Source organism: Corapipo altera, unplaced genomic scaffold, assembly GCF_003945725.1.
Source record: "Corapipo altera isolate COAL_440 unplaced genomic scaffold, ASM394572v1 107b, whole genome shotgun sequence".
NCBI lineage: Eukaryota > Metazoa > Chordata > Aves > Passeriformes > Pipridae > Corapipo > Corapipo altera.
The window spans coordinates 65498-83371 of NW_020884951.1; the positions used below are offsets into that span (position 1 = coordinate 65498).

The following is a 17874-nucleotide window of genomic DNA, read 5'->3' on the forward strand; positions in this document are numbered from 1 at the left end:
ATAAAATTATCTTCGAAGCACTATCTGTAATTAATTCTAAGCATTTCTACAAATCCTCTGTGACAACATATGTGACCACAATTATTTTTGGATTTTATACGCTGCCACTGATTTTCTTCTGACCATTTAAAAGAAAAAGAACAAGAAGACATAAACCCAAATTTTCTGTGCTGAGGCTGTGACCATTGCACGAGGATACTCTTCCTGATAGCCTACCTTTTCTCACCCTTAGTAGTACCACAATAGTTATTTGGATCCTACCCAGCCCATCTCTAACATTTCCTTTTTCACCTTGATGTTTGTGTTTTTCATCAGTCACGGATTTGCTCTCAGTGAAGCACCTCTCCATGAGAAATTCAAATACTGTTTAAAACAGACCAGTTTAAAACTGGTCAGAAGAATTCATCTACTCTCTTCCAAAGTTTTCAAATCCCTTCACTGTCATTTATGAATGGCTCAAGAACTAGGAACAGCCTCTTCAGGAAAATAATCTTTTTTGAAGAAGCCTTAGGGAGAGAATTGATGAGAACCATGGAAAGATTTCATTCTAATGACCTGGAAATCAATGTGGGAAGCAGACATAAATTTTAAGCAAGAGAGTATGATCCCCACAAAGTATCTGCTCAGCTAATTTGGTTCAGCTAAAATCTTTTATTCTCACATTTTTAATGAGGCCTCTACTTTCCCTTGCTCTCCCCTTTCCTTCACATATATTTTTACATCTCAAAAGCAGGATTTTATTTTGTTTGTCCCTGCACATTACCTGAGCCAGAAGGAGCTCTCTTCATACCTCTTGGATTCATAGGTTTCCACTCCAAAATTGTAACAGAGGATTGACAGGTAACAGGTCTGCAATAAAAGACTCCTGCTTCTATAATGTTCTCGTAAAACATCATTAGATCTGTGGAACTCCAGCCTCATGTTCTTTAAAATGCATTTTATTTCAAAGAAATAACCACAGTTATCACTTCTGGCCTTTTACAAGGGGATATTGAACATGACTAAAATGGAACTACAATTGTGTGGGAAAGGGAAGCATCATTAACCAGTCCAGGACACACCAAACAGCAGGATCTTGAAACACACGAGGAACACAAAGTTCCTCAATAAATCACACTGAAAGCACTGCAACTGCGTAAAGTCAACAACAAAAATTAAAACTTGAGAGGAAAAACTGGAATATTACAACCTCATTTTTAAAAATTACAAAAAATGTTTAATATATTTAAGTGAAGAGGACTCTATCTCTTCCATGATAGGCTTCTTCCCAGTATGTCTATTTGGGGTTAAAAACAATCATCTGCATCAAAAGTTTTAGGAGAAAACCATTTTTGAATGCTTGCTTATTCAGAGCACTGTTGCTTTCTGCTTTACCAATCAGCCCTGGCAACATCTGTTCATAACAACTTGTCTTTCCTTTGAAATTATTTGCAGCTGTCATATGTCACCCAAAGAAGAGACAGAAAAATCATTTTTTATGCTAGCAGGCTGCCAATATTTACATCCATTTTGTCTCTGCGGTAACTTTTTTTTTTCCAAGTATAAATGATGTTTCTTGCAAGTGACTCAGGCAAAAATGAGAAAGGTAGCACAACACCTTGCTTCAAATTTATTATTTCTTTGCAAAAGCACAGACTCAGTAAGCACAAACACAAAAAAAAGATCACTCTCAGATGTGAACCCCTTATTTTTCATAAGTTCACTTGTGAATGTTTTCTTTCCAGAACAAAAAGCTGACTGTACTGAGTACTGGTTCACAGACTACTGATGATCCACAAGCTGTAAATCCTCTCCAGCTGGTCTGGGGTGCCACACATCACTGTAACACAAGGGTTTCCTTGGGATACTCTCCAGGTGCTCCCTGGTGCAGTGGGACTCTGGCAGAGTTAAGGACTGACAGCTACCCAGCAATCCAAAAGTTTCACTCAGCAATCATTAGCTCTTTCCTTTTTCTTGTTTCTCTCTTTAAACCAGAAGCAAATTTTATCTCTCATGATCAGAAACCTTTCCCTTGTCTGCATCAGTGCTCCTGGTTTGTGAAGAGAATTTATCAGGAGAAGTTTAATATTGTTTAATGAAGGAGATCAAGCGGAAAGGATTAAATTCAGCTAAAATTAAACGAGAGCAGGAATGCAAAGACCCCAGTGAGCATTTTCAAGAATTCACAGTAAGAAGCTCTGCTCTTATGATTCAAATCAAAGCCAGACCCCTGCAACCGACTTAGTCACTCAGATGCACTTGAACAAGGCCTGCAAATCACAAAACCCAATTTAAAATCAGTTAAGAGTTTAACTGATTAAAAACCCAAATAATCTTCTACTGTATTTCCCATACTTCCCTTTCAGAATTTGCATCTGCCTCTTTGAATTCTACTGCCTACAGAGACAGGAACAAAGTGTTTCCTAAGTACTGGGAAAACATGTAAGCAAAAGAAAATAAATGTGGGAAAGTTTATTCTGATATAAACATATTAAACTTTTATCTTTGCCAACAAAGAATTATCCTGCATATGATAGTTTGTTTTATCTGTGTCACAAGAAATACAAAAACCACAGTCTAGTGCAATGGGAAGCCTCTACAGTTTCATGAAAATTAAGATTAGTACTGAGGGTAGTAATAGACTTGCATATCAAAAACTTAGTAACAGCTCTTCTCTTGTCCCATCTGACCCCAGACAAAAGTTCATATGGGTACAAAGAAAGACACAAGATCAAGATGTAAAATGCAGCTGGTTCTGTAGAAGAGCAAGTGGCATATTCAATTCAGAAATCTTTTTGCCTTGCTTGTAGATTTGTCTTCTCATTGTTTAGGAAGAGTTTATCATTCTATTTCAAATTCTCAACCATGAGAAGCGAGAAAAAAAAATTCACGTTGAAAAAAAAAAAGCCTGCTGTTTTCAAGCAAAATTTTTAGTGAGAAAATCTCAGAGGCAACCAGCCACAAGAGACACACAGTTCAGAGCACTTTTCAAAATTTTATATGGCACATGTCATTCCTTAACATATAGAGAGGAAAGAAAGTTCTTGGAAGTTTGGAATGATAAAGAAGGGATGATTCACTTACTTCTTTTGGCAATTTCATCAAAATATCTTTGCAGCGCTGCACACACCTCATTGCTTTCTGAAAATCCCCTTGAGCAACCGCCTAAGAAAGCAGCAGAGCAAGCCAACAAGCTGTTAGTGTGCCACTGGTCTTTAAAATTCATTACAAGACTGATTCTTTAAAATAGGACTTGGGTTGGGTTTTTCACACGCAGTAAAGCAAAGCTGGGGATTAGATATCTGTCCTTACAGTGCTGCAATAATTCTGTGTATTTCCATATATATTGCCAGATGACAAAGTCATCCAGAAAATCACTGCAGTCCTTAGGTAGTGTGCAAAGGCCAAATGCATGGGACAAGATCATTCAGATGTAAGATGATACAGCATTTCAGAAAATCTTACACCACCTCTCCTTTTTGTCTCCATGACCAAATTAAAAATTCTGGGCACTGCTTTGGCCTGTTTAGGGCAGCTCCTGAGAATTTTGGAGATACAATTCCCCTTCTAGATACTGGGGTCAGCAATGTGATCGACAAAAGCAGGAAACTACATTTTCTTGTATTAACACTCCTATGTCTCTCATACTCTACAGCACTGATAAAGGACTCAGACACTTCAGTCAGGCACAGCAAATCCTCACAAAGCTTAGAATTTCTAAATTACATACTTGGAATTACTGTAATTTTTCTTGTTTATGCCCTAGAAAACCTTTAGCACTTTTTCAGACCTCTCTCATATCGTGCCAGGTTTGTTTTTTTAAAAACTATCACCATGACTCTTACCTCGCTGTACAATGCCAGAGGTTCAGACTTTAAACAAAATATCAAACATCATGGAAATCGCTATTTCCAGATCTTGTAATTTTGTACTGATTCTCCCACTGCTTAAAGCCTTCATACATGGAAAGTAGCATGTATGAGGCCATGGAAAAGAGGGTATTCATGCACAGCAGGATCTCTGATGGCATATAATATTAACAGCTTTGAGGATGCTCATGAGTTTGCAGAGTCATGAAAGTTGTAAGTTGCAGAAGACTTTGTACAAGTGCAAATACTTGTTAGATATGGACCTTGGCTGTGTGCTGCCAGGAATACCACCTTCATATACCTTCATCAGCCTAATTGCAAATATAAATGCAGTATGATGAGTGTTCTAAGTGACCACACAGCAAAAGTGTACATGTGACATGAACTCAGCTTGGGGGAGCCAGGCTCCACACCAGTCCTACTCCTCTTCTTCAGCCAAGCACAGGACACTGTTGGAACTGACACATTTATGATTCATACAGGCAGCTGTTTATTTTACAAACAGCCTTGCCAGCCAAATCATAGAGCAACAAATCTGAACTGGAAGATATAAACACCACAGCAAAAATGACTGCGATAAATCAGGGGAAATTAAAAATCATTAAATGATTGCAACACTGAATGCAAGCACGAGATCTGCTATCTTACATCTAAGTGAAGGAAACATATCCCTCAGCAAGTCTTCAATGCCAAGCATTCAGGTATCTAATAACTGGGTCAGAGTTTCCCTCTATACCTCTCGTGACTTATAAGGAAAACTGTGAAGAACACATACTGATTCAGCTTGATAAGAGAGTACTTTGAAAAGGTTATTCTCCACATCAGCTCTGTGCTCATGAATATCTGCTTCACCATCGCTCCCCTTACGTAACTTTGCATACAGCTTCTCTATGTTCTGGAAAACAAAGCACAGGCATCACCCAAGGAACTTACAAAGAGGTGTGTATGTAAGAAATTAAATCTGGAAATTAAAACTTACACTCACGGCATTCTCTAGAAATCCATCAGCAAGATCAGCTTTTCCAACATCTATCCATCCTTTCCCAGTTTTCATAGACATCTGAAGGAGAAAATGGTAAGTCCTTTGTGAAAATACAGGCACTTTCAAGAAAGGCAAGGTAAGATCTCATCTTGTTGAAGTGTACCTAACACAGCACATGGGTATTTCAGCTCTGCAATTTCTGACCAGGAACTCTCACTTCTGAATGAGGTCCTGAACACTTTGATGCAGCATAAGAATTATGGTGCCCTCCTCGACAATATTATAACATACTGAAATAAATGAATGTGTTGCTCATAACACATTTTGTCCTGTGAAAAGATGTGATGCTAACCAGACATTCCTAACTCCTCTGTCTCAGCAAGGTAAAATACAGGTCCCACTTCAGCCTGTACTTTGTACTCTTAAAAGGGAAAAAACGGGCTCATCAATCTTATCTTTCCTCAAGTGATGAGAAGAGAGAGTCAGCAATACTCCTGCCAAAACACCAACTACCCTTCCAGAACTACACGTATATCTCACTCCCTCTCCAAAACAAGCATCATAAGATTTGAAGACTTCCCTGGGGGATCAACTGTACCTCATTGCTCAGCCACAATTAGCCTTACCAAAATCTGCCTTCGGATGGTTCCCTCCGGAGGATCTGGGCCCTCACAAAGGCGGATCAGTCTGCAGGCAACAAACCGCACTGCAAGGAAACAGGGCAGCCATTCATCAGCTTCCCTTGCACTTTCTCCTTGGGTTTGGTTTTGGTTTGGGGTTTTTTTTTACAGAAAGTCAGGCCCTGTCATATCTGAGAGGCCGTTTGGCATTTGAAATTAAAAGAGAGAACAATTTGAAAGCTTCGGGAGTCAAAGCAAATCTGAATTTTAGCCAAGCTGATTAAAACTGCTATTCGGGCAGTAAGGAATAAAAAAATGTTCTCATTAAAATACCTATTAAACAATTTTGAGAGAGTTTAAGGTAAATACATGGTATTCAAAGACTTAATTACATTGCAGGTGCTCACCGTAACATGTCTTGAGAGCCTCAAAATAGCCTTGAGCAAAATAAGGAAATTAAGTTTAATAATCCTTACAAAGAAAAAAGCAAAAATATTTCCAGGCCTTCTTTATACATCAGGGATGGAAAAGACACCACTTAATGTATTTAAAACAGCCTCTCCCTGGCCCTTCAGCTGTGATCTGAGAGCATTACACTATTTTGTGTAAACTTACCCTTTTCCCTTTACCAGATACAACTTATATGATGCAGATTATACATAATTTTGACTATAAACCCTCAAGACAAGAATGTAGGCCTGACACTACAATCCCACAGAACCACAGAAAGAACACATTGAAGGAAAAGATGAAAAAGCTCACATCTCCTTTCCCCCAGCCCTGCTCCAGGCTACCAAGAGAACCCACCATCTGTGTACCCAGCTAAAGCAGGTCAGTAAAAAGAGGATTTAGTTTTTCTGTGTATAAACATTGATGAGACAATTAAAGAAACAATTTCACTTGATATAAACTAAGTGACCAACAGCCTAAATTTTACATCTGTTTTATTTTCATATATTTTGAGATTAGAACCATGGCATCAGAAGGTAAATTGCGGCTTCCTTGTGCTCTGGCACAGAAATGAGGTGTGATAAAAACGCCTGCACTGATTGTGAGTCACAAGAAGGTACCTATTACACCTCCCTGAACAGTTTGTACAAGCCCAACTGGACATTCTCCTCTCTCCACACCCTGCCTGCAAAGCCCCAAACAAATCTACAGCACTACATATGTGCCTGTCAGCAGAGAGCTGTTCACTTCCATGCTGCAGCACGGGGAACACATTTAGGAAGGCACAGAACATACGTACGTTTGGCTTTTTGCTCGTCATTGACAACAGCACCCGTGTGTTTGGCCACAGCCCAGTTCCACAGGCTGACTGCACCCTCTTCAACCTGGATGGGAGAATTCCACGAGGTTTAATTTTGTCCTGCACGTGAGTCCCGTTGAAATTTACTACTGGAAAAAGAACCATCTTTCACGTGTACCACAGTAATGACCGGGTTTGTGCCAACTCCCTCTGGCGTTGCAGTCAAAGGTGTGAGTTTTCCATAAAACTGCCACATGACCCCACAGGGACATCTTGAACAATGACCTGAAAACAGGCGTGCTGAGTGGACCACACAGCATTTCTTCACCTGTAAGTATGGGTCATTCAAGTCTACACTGGTAGCAGGAAGCACATACTCTTGTCATAAGCACATTTCATAAGACATAGTCTGACAAAGGTTATTTCACACCTGAAAGCACGAGAGCACTTCTGAGATGAAGCAAGGTGAGACAGAACATGACTGTGTAAATCCAAACTAAAGAGAACTAATTAAATCATATGGCAAGCAGCACATATATGTCACATCATCCATCAGTGCCTTTGGCTTCAATTAGAAATTCCACATAAAAGGGAATTCTGTAAGGAAAGTGCTGGAATTAAGATGCATTCGAATATGTTCTTAAACAAATGCCATTAATTGAAATGTCCTAACCCACACTTCTACCAAGTCCAGACTTAGCAAAACAGGACCTCACTCACCCCATCCATCTGGGATGCAAATTTCTTAGAAACACTCAGACAGAAAAAAAAATTGTGCAATTTCACATCACCATGTCCAAAATACAACTGATTCCCTGGCAGTCTTCAGAATATATTATGTACACTGTAAACAGATTTAAGATCTGAAGGGACTGGAAAAGAATTGTAAGAATCTTATCAGGTTTGAGAAATATCTGTAGTAAGGCTTCATCTCTTTTACATATCAAAAAGAAAACTGAGTAGCTAATTATTTTAAATACCTACATTGGGAACCTTTTGCTATTAGCACCTGATAAACTTATAAATATAGAAAATGAGTGCTTCCCATTCTAATATTATGTACTGGGTTTACCAGGCAGTTAAAATGGCATGCTTGCTTGCTCTCTTCTTCCTCAAGTGTCTGCTGTCATACAGGATGAAAAGAACCTCTCCTCTGATCAAGTACCAAACTGTTAACGCATCACTGCTCTCTGCTTGCATTTTTACTTGAAATGACAGATACCAGTAGGAATTTGAAATAATAAAAACCTCAACATCACCAGCAACCAGTAACTTTTCCCATTATCATCATAGAACAGTTGGGGTAGGAAGGGACCATAAAGACCATCTTGTTCCAACCCCCCTGCCCTGGGCAGGGACACCTTCCACTAGCCCAGGTTGCTCCAAGCCCTGTCCAATCTGGCCTTGGACACTTCCAGGGATGGGGCAGCCACAGCTTCTCTGGGCAACCTCTGCCAGGGCCTCACCACCCTCACAGGGGAGAATTTCTTCCTAACATCAAATCTAAATATACCCTTTCAGTTTGAAGCCATTCCCCCTTGTCCTATGCCCAAAGTCCCTCTCCAGCTCATTGGGTGCCCCTTTAGGTACAGGAAGGGGCTTTAAGTTCTCCCCAGAGCCTTCTCATCTCCGGGCCGAATCCCCCCAACTCTCAGCCTGTCCTAGGAAGGGTGTTCCAGCCCTCTGATCATCTCGGTGGCCTCGCTCCAACAGATCCGTCCCTCCTGTGCTGGGGACTCCCGAGCTGGACACAGCATCCAGGTGGGGTCATTGCAACACACTTTTACATTTAGGATCGACGTTTCCCGTTGATTTTTAAAATGTAGCATTTCCCACTTTATTTTGTGCTACCACGACTCAAAAATGAACTGTTTTGTGTAGTGCCAAACACCGATCTTCGCCGCCGGGCGGTGGCGATGGGCGGCGGCAGCAGCGGGTGTTCGCAAGAGCTGCGGCACCAACCTGGGCGAGGCCCGCGGGGTGCGAGGCACAGGGACCCCCCGGTCCCTCAGGCGGGCCGGGAGCGGGGGACTCTCCCTGCGCCGCCCCCCCGGCCTCCTCAGGGAGGCTCCCCGCCGCCTGGAACAGCTCCTCGGTGAGCGCCGCGATTCGCGACGGCGCCTCCTCCCTCAGCAGCTCCCGCACCAGCCCTGCAACACAGGAGGAGAGTGAGGCGTGACACACAGCCGGGCGGCGTTTATCGGGGACGGAGACCCCGCGCCCCGCGGCACCTTCCAGGGCGGCCACGCGCGACACCTCCATGGCCGGGGCGGCCCCTCAGGGGCGGCTCCGTGAGGGGGCGCGGGGCGGTGGGACCGGCGCCGCCGCACTGCGTGTGTGCCGGCCCGGGCCCAGCGCTCCCGGCGGACCTACCGCGCCGCCGATTGGCTGTTCCGCTCCTCCGCCCCGCCTCCCCGCCCCGAGCGACAGCTCTCTCAGCCAATCGCGCGGCGCAGCGCGACGGCTCCTCCCCCCCCGTGAGCCGCCCGCGCGTTCCGGTGCGCGCGGTGCTTCCGGAAGGGTCCCGGGAGCGGGGTCGGGAGCGAGGCCCGGGAGCGGGGCCCGGGCGGGCGGGCGGGCGGGAGGGCGCGATGTCGGGGCTGCTGCACACCACGCTGAGCGGGCTCAACAGCGACTCGTACTGCGAGATCAGCCAGTACCGCGACCAGCACTTCAGGGTGCGCCCGACGGGGGCGGGGAGGGCCGTGTCCGGGGCAGGGCCGGGATGGAGCGGGAGGGAGCGGGTCAGTGGGAGCGCTGACCCCGCCGCGTGCGCCTCTCTGCCCGCAGGGCAGCAGGCAGCTGCAGGAGAAGTCCCTGAAGATCTCCTCCACGCTGTACGTCGGCAACCTGTCCTTCTACACCACCGAGGAGCAGATCCAGGAGCTCTTCTCCAAGTGCGGGGATGTCAAGAGGATTGTCATGGGTCTGGACAAGATCAAGAAGACCCCCTGTGGCTTCTGCTTTGTCGAGTATCCTTTCTCTTCCCCTTCTGTCAGCCCGTGTGTGGTTACCACCTTTAGTTCCAAGCACAGCTGTGCTGCTGCTACTGGAAGGGAGACACAGCCAAGTGCTTTCTGCCAGGCACATCCCTTCCAACCTTGCACCTTGCTCTCCCCCACCTTAACTGTGAGACAGACTGTGCAGTGGTGCCACACATCACAAGTGCCACCACTGCTGTTCTTTCTGGAGGTGACAGAGAGCTACTTTATTAATCTCTTTCACGGTTTTAGGGCCAGAAGGAGAACTGAGTCCTCAGTCTGAAGTCTTCTGTGGCCAGAGTACGTGCTGGCTTTCTCACCTCGGCTTTACACCTGAAGGAAGTAGCAGCATAAGCCACGGGGGCATTCCCAGGCACAGGGTACACGCTTGTACAGGTCATGCCACGAGCTGTCTGTGCAGAACTCCCCCTTTGTTCTGTTTCAGTCAAGTTTCACATAACATAAAGAGGCATATTACCTATTTCTTGCCCTTAGCAAGGCTTTAATGTCTTTGTTTCATCTTCTTGTCTATGCAGGTCCTGACATTAAAGTACAGAATCCTCTCAGAGCGTTGGCCGGTTTTAGCGCAGTTTTTGATCCTGTAGGGAAGAAAAAGGCTGGAGGGCAGGGGTGGGGGGGGGGTGTTTTGTCTGTTTCTAACAAACAATAGTTCTCTTTCTTTATTTTCCCTCTGCCCAACAAAAAAAAAAGATCTCCTTATAGAGTTCCTCAGATACTACACGAGGGCAGATGCCGAGCACGCCATGCGGTTCATCAACGGCACGCGGCTGGACGACCGCATCATCCGGACCGACTGGGATGCTGGGTTCAAGGAGGGGAGGCAGTATGGGAGAGGAAAGACTGGAGGACAGGTAAAGGCAATACCAGTTCACCCCCTGAATCTGATCCCCCCCCAAAAGGCTCTGTACTTCTTCGCTTGTTTTGTCTCACGCAGACTGTAAGGACCCGACGACGAAGTTTAGTCGCTCCCGGGTTGTTTTGGTAACTGATGCTTGGTGTTAAAAGCTGGGAACAGCTTAAGGCCATTTCCATCTAGGACTCCAAACTTCCTGTAATGCAAGCAGAATGCTCCCAAATCCAAGCCAGTATTCTTAAAATGATGCAGAATTTGTGTGGAGGGGGACAGTGTAGCTGCCAGGCCAATCTCAGGACACAGCAGTTTGCCCCAGGGCAAAGGTGTGAGGTTCCTTTACAGATTTCCAGGGTGGAGGGGATAAAATGTTCTGGGGGCCAAGCTTGGCAATTCAGAAAATTGGGCTGCAAAGCTGAATGAAAATATTTTGAGGTCTTCATTGCTTATCTGAAAACACCTCAGCCATCAGAAATATCATTATTTCTCATTTTCACCACCTTTTTGGTGGATTATTTGAGGAGATCTCAAACGAGTTGAAGTGCTTCTAACCTGAACTTCAGTTGCCCACCAAATGAACAAGAAGTGGGTGATGAAGTCCAGGAGGAGACAGGAGTGCAGGTTGCTGACATGTGTGTTGTTGCTGTGCCCCAGGTGCGAGATGAGTACCGGACAGACTACGATGTGGGAAGAGGTGGCTTTGGCAAGATCATTCAGATGCAGAAGGCAAATCACCAGCCTGCAATCTATTAACTGCTATGTGGTTCCTAGGTCATAGAGGGCTCTGTCCTTCCAGAGCTAGCCCTGTTGTCGCATTTGGGATCGGGGTATGGAGTGAGAGCCAAGTTCCAGCAAAAGGTGGCCCTCCTTAGACTGTGGATATACATGTATTCATTCTCCCTTCCTTCTGAGCTAGAGAGGATGTTCTGTGCTGATACAGGGCAACAAGGGGAAAAAAAAAAGGACAGCTCTGCAGGATTCTGGGCAAGAAGAAATGCAGCATGTTTCACACACCTTATGCTATGACATCCTCTTCATGTTGCAGCTAAAGCAGGTGGCTTCCTCCAAGCTGCAAGTGCAGCCGTGGTTGCTTTCTCATGGGACATTTTTAAGAGCTTACCACCATCTGAGCCCTCCAGGTACCTCGTGGGGATGCACAAGAGATTCAGGTTTCTGATTTACAACCTCACCTGCTTAAAAAGCAGCATCACTGTTTGGATGAGAGACGTGGAACAAGTCTTATTATCCACTTGGAGGTGCTTGTCTGCACATCTAGCCCTTGGATTGGTCAGGGCCTGCAGAGAATTTCTCCTTGTGATGCCCCAGCGCTGCCTGGCTTTTCAGATCCTTGCTGTTCAGTGTGATTTTGTTAAAAAGTTTCTGTTAATTTTTTAAATAAACAGTTGTATTGGCTCTGGCTGAGGTGAAGGTAATTTTACCCCTAGCAGCCCTCATGGACCTGTGCTTTGTATTGGTAGCTAGAAAGGTGTTGATAACACACCAGTGTTTTGTCTACTGCTGAGCAGTTTTCCCACAGCATCAAGGCTGTCTCTAACATTCCCCCCTCACCAGCAGGTTGGGAGGGGGGGCAAGATCTTGGGAGGGGGCAGAGCCAGCACAGCTGACCCAATGGGATATTCTGCTCAGCAATAAAAGCTAAGAGAAAGGAGAAGGGGGATGTTCCTTATGAAAACATCTTTCTTTTGGAGCAGTTGCTGTGTGTACTGAAGCCCTGCTTCCCAGGAAGTGGCTGGACATCTCCTGCTGGTGGGAAATCAAGAATAAATATTTAGTTTTCCTTTGCTTCCACATGCGACCTTGCTTTTGCTTGATTAAACTGCCTTTATCTTGACCCACAAGTTCTGTTTCCATCTCACTTTCTCCCTGCCCCGTCCTGCTGAGGAGGGGAGTGACAGAGCAGCCTGGTGGGTACCTGGAGTCCAGCCAGGGTCAGCCCCCCACAGTCCTGTTGGTTCCTAGCGTGGGGCTTGAGACCGTGGCAGTTTTGTGTCAGTGTGCTATAGCTGTAGTATTTACTAAGCAGGCAGCTCCTGTCAGGTCAACAGTTTGTTGGCTGCACTGCTTATCTCTTTGCTTTGCTGGGCTTGGGAACATGTTAGTACAAACCACTGCTCTGTGCTTTGCCCTGCACACCGATGGCCTTGCTCTGCTGGGGGAGCTGTCTCGTGGAGTGGATCAGGGAATATATCTCCCTCTTCCTAGCCAGGACTGGTGTGGGTGGCTTTATTGTGCAGGCTCCTGAGGTCTCTGCTCACCCTTACATGAGCTGTTTAATACTACTAATTAACACTGCTGGCATATCATGGGGTCTGTGTAATCTGGCATCATCCTCGTGTAAGAGAAGGCAACTTCTGGGTGAGTCAGTACTAAAATGTGCCCACGGCTGGGCCGTGGGTGGCAGAATGTGTGGAAGGATTTGGGCAGGTGCCTGGGGCAGTTATCACCTCCCATAGCCCAGGACTTCACACCTGAACAGGCAAGTAATCCTGGCAAACTCACATGCCTCCTGACAGAAGGGGCCCCCAGTGAAAACCAGCAGCTTCTGGCACTGTGCTGGGCCTTGGCATGAGCCTGCTGAGCCACAGTTCAGGGCTATCAGAGGGCTGTGGTTAAGTCAGGGACCCAAGACACCTCTGAGAATATCTTGACAGAGGCTGGGGTACAAACTACATCTGAGGTCATGATAGTGGAGATACAAGAACACAATTGCCCCAGTCGTGAAAAATAAACAGTGGACATGGAGATCAATTATTAAGGGAGGAGGAGAAAGAAGGGTTTAATCAAGAAGCTGGCTCTTCAGCAAAATGGAACGAGGGAATTCAGACAAGAAGTGGAAACTACCCAGTCTGACTTCACCAGAACTTTGAGACCTGGAGAAAGATTACAGACACCAGGCAGGTATGTGGGTTCCTGGCATCCAGCCAAGGTCAGCCCACCCCAGCAGTGAGTCCTGTACCTGTTGCAGTTTGTGTGTCAAAACCACTTCCTCTGTGACACAAACTGGGGCAGGGGGACACGTTTCTTGTTGGTGTCTTAAAGCTGCTGCCACTTGCAAACATATAGATAAACACTGAAAAGGGTGCACGAGTCTCCCTGTGTTTCTCTGCGCTTCTGTCTTGGTGCTGGTTTTTCCTCTTCTGTTGTGCAGCAGCTGATGGCTGATGTCAGAAGCAAGTTGCTTGTGAAGTGTATTGGCTGCTCTGAATCAGATCAGTACTTACATTTCACATCAGCAGCTTCTGGGAGAACTTTCCCTGTCCTGTCACCTGTTCCACAGCTGGAGTAGCCTGTGAAGCATAACAAATGCTCAGTGAGCACTTCAGAGAGGAAGGAACCAAGAACTCCCTTCCCTGTTTTTTCCTATTTTAAGAAGGCCGTGGCTGGCACTCTCTAGCCTGTTCTTATGTCCAAACAAGAGACCAGAGGAGATGTAAACCCTTTTTGGTCTGTCCCCAAGAACCTCTTGGCTAGGGCAGGTAATTCCACTGAACAAGTTAAATTCTGTCTGTAAATTTTGTTTCTATTGTGTAAATAATAGCAGCTGCTGCCTGCCCAGCAGTGTGTCATCATGATTTTTCATGCATTATCTCGTCTGGGGTGATAGAAACTGTTGCACACCCATCTGCAGACCAGGCATGTAAGTTAAATTAGTTTAACACTCACATGAAGTCTTGGTAACTGAGTTAGAGGAGATGTTACATTTAGTTTGTTGAAATGCCTCCTACATGTTTGTTTTGCAAGTCAGGTTGCTGTGCCCGTACAAATGTCACAGGTCTTGAAGGAACTGCATGTTTATTCTTCATCAGGTTTAAGCAGTGACAGCACTGAGTGGCCTGTGATAAAGGCTGCCCCTGAGATGCAGTGAAAGGGAACAGGACGTTGACTTAAGAGTGAAAAATACAAGCAGTCATCTGTCCAGCCTTGCGAAGCACCACCAGCATGAGATCCCTTGTGGTGAATATGAATTACAGAGGGAATAATTGCCTGGGTAAACACAGCAAGAAAATAGGAAAACTTAAGGAAGATGGAGAAGGGTAACAGCCATAAAATCTAGGATTAGCAAAAAAATCTCATGTATATGAGGTAGGGAAACATAAGGCAAGCTTTATATAGTGTCATATAGGGTCTCACACTTTGCACACACACCCCAGAGCCAGATGCACCAGGGCTGCCATCACAGTAGGTGAGAAGGACCATCTCATCCTCCCTCCCACACAAGAGGCAGACCACTTCACCCAGCAGGTCACTGTCAAACCCTGAGAAATCACTCCTCTTCCCAGCCATCTTCTCTGCTGCCAGAGCTGCCATCAGCTTCATGTGCAGGCACCAGCATGGCCTGTGCAGCCTCAAAAGGGTGTAGTCACAGCCCACACTGACCAAGGATGGGCCCACGTGCATCACCAGCCTCCCCATCCCGTTGCCAGCACCCTGCGCCAGCATCAGGAAACTCACTTGGATCTTCTTGACCCCCTTCACGTAGACTTTGCCATGGTGAAGGCAGTAGGCAGTGGTGGGGATGTGTCTTCAAACACCAGCACACCCGTGCAGCCTGTGGGGATCTTGATGGTGGCAGAGAAGCGGGAACTCATCAGGAAGTGGCCCTATTGACGGAAAACCGCCTGTCTGCACCATAAATCTACTGCTTGCACTGCACATGCTGCCTCCACCCCCTCCTCCCCGCACCACTCACTCAAGGGCTCACTTCCACCACAGTGAGGGTATGGGTGCTGTTGGGATACAGACTCATAAGAGAAGTACTCCTGGAAGCTCTGAGGGATCAGGATGAGGTCCTGCCAAGGGCAGGTGTGGTCACAGCACGTCGTGAGCTCCAGGACAGACTGTGACAGGAACCACCCTTTGGCTGGTTGCAGTGTGGAGCGGGGAACACGAGTGGGAACCAGGTCACCAGCTGCAGCACTAGAAGAAAGGAGAGTAAGAGAAGAGCGACCATCTGGCAACAAGCCATCATGCCAGGCCTGCAAAGGCAAAGCAAGGCGAGCATTAAGCCTGCATGATTAGAGAGCTCAGGGCCAGGAGGATTATCGGATGCACACAGCCTCCTGCCAGCTACTGGGTCATGCGTGCTTAATCTTACCACAGAAAGCAGAAGGGTTGGGACCTGTCTGGAGCCAGGTGGGTGAGGAGTGATAGGAATCTTGCTGGCTTTGATCTCCTGGAGCTCTTCCGGACAGCGAGGCCCGTACAGCACAACCCGGGGCTGTTGCAGAAATGTCAGGAGCTGAACAGTTTGCTCTGTCATGCCGGTGACCCCATCTGCCTGGAGTCAATTCCCTGGGTCTGCCTGGAGTCAATTCCCTGGATTTCAGGACTTGTGTCCTGCTGATGGATTTGTCCCACTCAGCAGCCACCACTCTGCCAGCTGATCACCTGCAGGGAAGGGGATCTGACAGTATCCACTCGCTCACTGGTTTTACAGGGAGGAAGGTGGCACATTAACTCCTCAGGTTGAAGCATTTGGTGTCACAGAGCAGAACAGACTTGCCAGCCTATTTTAACTCCTAACCAGATTATTGTACCCAATTTAAAATTTAATCTTCTGCTTCATCTCCACGTGCCAGGGCCACCCCCTTTCTGGTAGGGGAGCAGTGCAGGGGCAGCCTCTGCAGTGACAGCTCTTCCTCCAGGGACTCAGTGTCACAGTTCCCCATCTCCACCCTGCCTCCGTGGCCACACGGGCTCCTCTCAGCAGCCCCCCGGAGGTGGCAAGCAGCCGGCGTGCAGAAAGCTGCTCCGATGGCTCCACCAGGAAAGCTCTGTGCCCCCCACAGGCAGCTGGATACGAAATTAAGAATGCCACGGGATTAGGGTGGAGCCAGATGGGGAGGGAGGCTGAGAGTCACCCATTCTCTGCACCCCTGGCACCCTGACCCACCAGCACTGCACCCCTGGCATGGCCTGTGGCCAAGGCACACTGTTATCAGCTGGCAACCACAGCCAGACCTCCACTGCAATGCTGCCCCAAACTCTTGCCTCCTCACCACGGCTTGAACCAAACACAGCAGGAGCCAGCAGCCCTCCAGCTCCCCTTTAAATCCAGGGGGATTTAAGTGGCAACAGGGAGATCACAAACCAAGCCCTGGCTGTATCTCCCAGGGGGGTCTGTCTGAGTGTCCCCCTCGGCACTACAGCCAGCAAGGCAGTGCTGAGCCAGGAGCCAGCCCTGCTGCCCCTGCCCACACTGGTGCCCGTGCAGTGGCAGAGGCACAAAGAGGGGAGGGTTTCAGGTGTGTTTGGTGCTTTGCCAGGCCTGGAGCTGCCCAGGGGAAGGCCCATGGCTGGACAGCAGGCAGGAACACAGCCTGTGCTGCCAGCCTGGGTGGAAGTGCCCGGGCTGTCAGGGCAAACCGCAGGCAGCTGTGTGTGGGGCTGGGCACTTCCTTCCCCTAAAGGGTGGGTCGTCACAGGCCCCTCAGCAGCAAGGCCAGGATCTGCTTTTTGCTGTTTTCTCAAACCAGAAAATGGCCCCTCCCTGACCAGCACGGGAGGGGAAAGCCTTGGGTAACAGCACCTGAAACCAGGGACACGGGTGCCAGGGGGTCTGCAGGCTCAGGGCTCAGCAGGGCCCCATGTGCTGCCCCCAGCCAGAAGATACCCACAAGGTGGGGTGGTGAAACAGTGTGGCACACCAAGGCACCAGCTTGACTAGGAGGGCTGAAAGCAGCCCTGAGGAGCCAGTGCCAGGAGCCAGCTGCCCCTGAGGGCTGGAGCCTGAGGCTCTGGCAGAGCACCCCAAGCCAAGCCAGGGCACCGGGGCAGTGAGTGCCTGGCCTGGGGTCAGAGTAGGTGCTGCAGCCCCTTTTACTCCAGGCACAGCCCTGGGCAGGGCTCACAGCTCCAGCCCAGGGGCCAAGCAGAGCTGATAGTGTGGGTGCCTCGCTGCTGACCGTGCAGTGACCCTGTGCCATTGCCAATAAACAGGGAGAGATACCAAAACCAAGCACAATCCATCTGCCCTAAATTAGTTCATTTTGAATAATAATGTCAGGTCTGATTTAGACCAGACCAAAATCTGGAAAATCATCATCTCACAAGGATGCAGCCCAGCTCCTGGCCATGCTTCTTCTGCAATCACTGCTGGCATCTCCAGGAGATATTTTCAAGGTCTTTACTGCATCCGCTGCTCTGGGACCTGGTGACACAATCCCTCACAGCACTGGGCCTGCAAGGCAGGGCCATGACAGGATGCTGTCCTGCCTCTAGGTACCAGCAGCACTGGTTTGAGCTGGCCTGAAGCACTGCTCCACAGCTCCTGGCTCACAAGCTCACTGACCCCTCCCAGGA

The 17874-nt window shown here is 47.5% G+C and overlaps 2 protein-coding genes and 1 pseudogene across 3 annotated transcripts in view; 1 reads left to right on the forward strand and 2 right to left on the reverse strand.

Annotated features, from left to right (window-relative positions):
- The window catches only part of TEX11 (testis expressed 11), a 29487-nt gene extending 20448 nt beyond the window's left edge, over nucleotides 1-9039 (reverse strand). For both annotated transcript variants that reach the window (XM_027663236.1, XM_027663237.1), the window contains exons 1-8: nucleotides 8931-9039; nucleotides 8662-8849; nucleotides 6700-6784; nucleotides 5457-5536; nucleotides 4828-4908; nucleotides 4624-4743; nucleotides 3064-3144; nucleotides 764-849 (exon numbers count right to left, since the gene is read on the reverse strand). In XM_027663236.1, coding sequence (XP_027519037.1) covers nucleotides 764-849; nucleotides 3064-3144; nucleotides 4624-4743; nucleotides 4828-4908; nucleotides 5457-5536; nucleotides 6700-6784; nucleotides 8662-8849; nucleotides 8931-8961 — 752 coding nt within the window. In that variant the 5' untranslated portion in view covers nucleotides 8962-9039. The remainder of the gene's footprint in view (nucleotides 1-763; nucleotides 850-3063; nucleotides 3145-4623; nucleotides 4744-4827; nucleotides 4909-5456; nucleotides 5537-6699; nucleotides 6785-8661; nucleotides 8850-8930) is intronic.
- A 156-nt stretch (nucleotides 9040-9195) lies between these two features.
- LOC113956546 (nuclear cap-binding protein subunit 2) lies at nucleotides 9196-11966 on the forward strand. Its single transcript, XM_027663252.1, has 4 exons — nucleotides 9196-9377; nucleotides 9490-9671; nucleotides 10414-10552; nucleotides 11206-11966. The coding sequence occupies exons 1-4, from the start codon at nucleotides 9291-9293 to the stop codon at nucleotides 11302-11304; spliced, it is 507 nt and encodes a 168-aa protein (XP_027519053.1). The 5' UTR covers nucleotides 9196-9290; the 3' UTR covers nucleotides 11305-11966.
- Nucleotides 11967-13796: 1830 nt separating this feature from the next.
- Nucleotides 13797-15538, reverse strand: LOC113956458 (annotated as a pseudogene).
- Between the last annotated feature and the right edge of the window lie 2336 nt (nucleotides 15539-17874).

Bases quoted from the DNA above. Each gene is read 5' to 3' on its own strand.
- LOC113956546 (XM_027663252.1), top strand. From the start codon at position 9,291: ATGTCGGGGCTGCTGCACACCACGCTGAGCGGGCTCAACAGCGACTCG. The intron at 9,378-9,489 runs GTGCGCCCGACG...CTCTGCCCGCAG, and splicing joins ACCGCGACCAGCACTTCAGG to GGCAGCAGGCAGCTGCAGGA. The intron at 10,553-11,205 runs GTAAAGGCAATA...GCTGTGCCCCAG, and splicing joins GAGGAAAGACTGGAGGACAG to GTGCGAGATGAGTACCGGAC.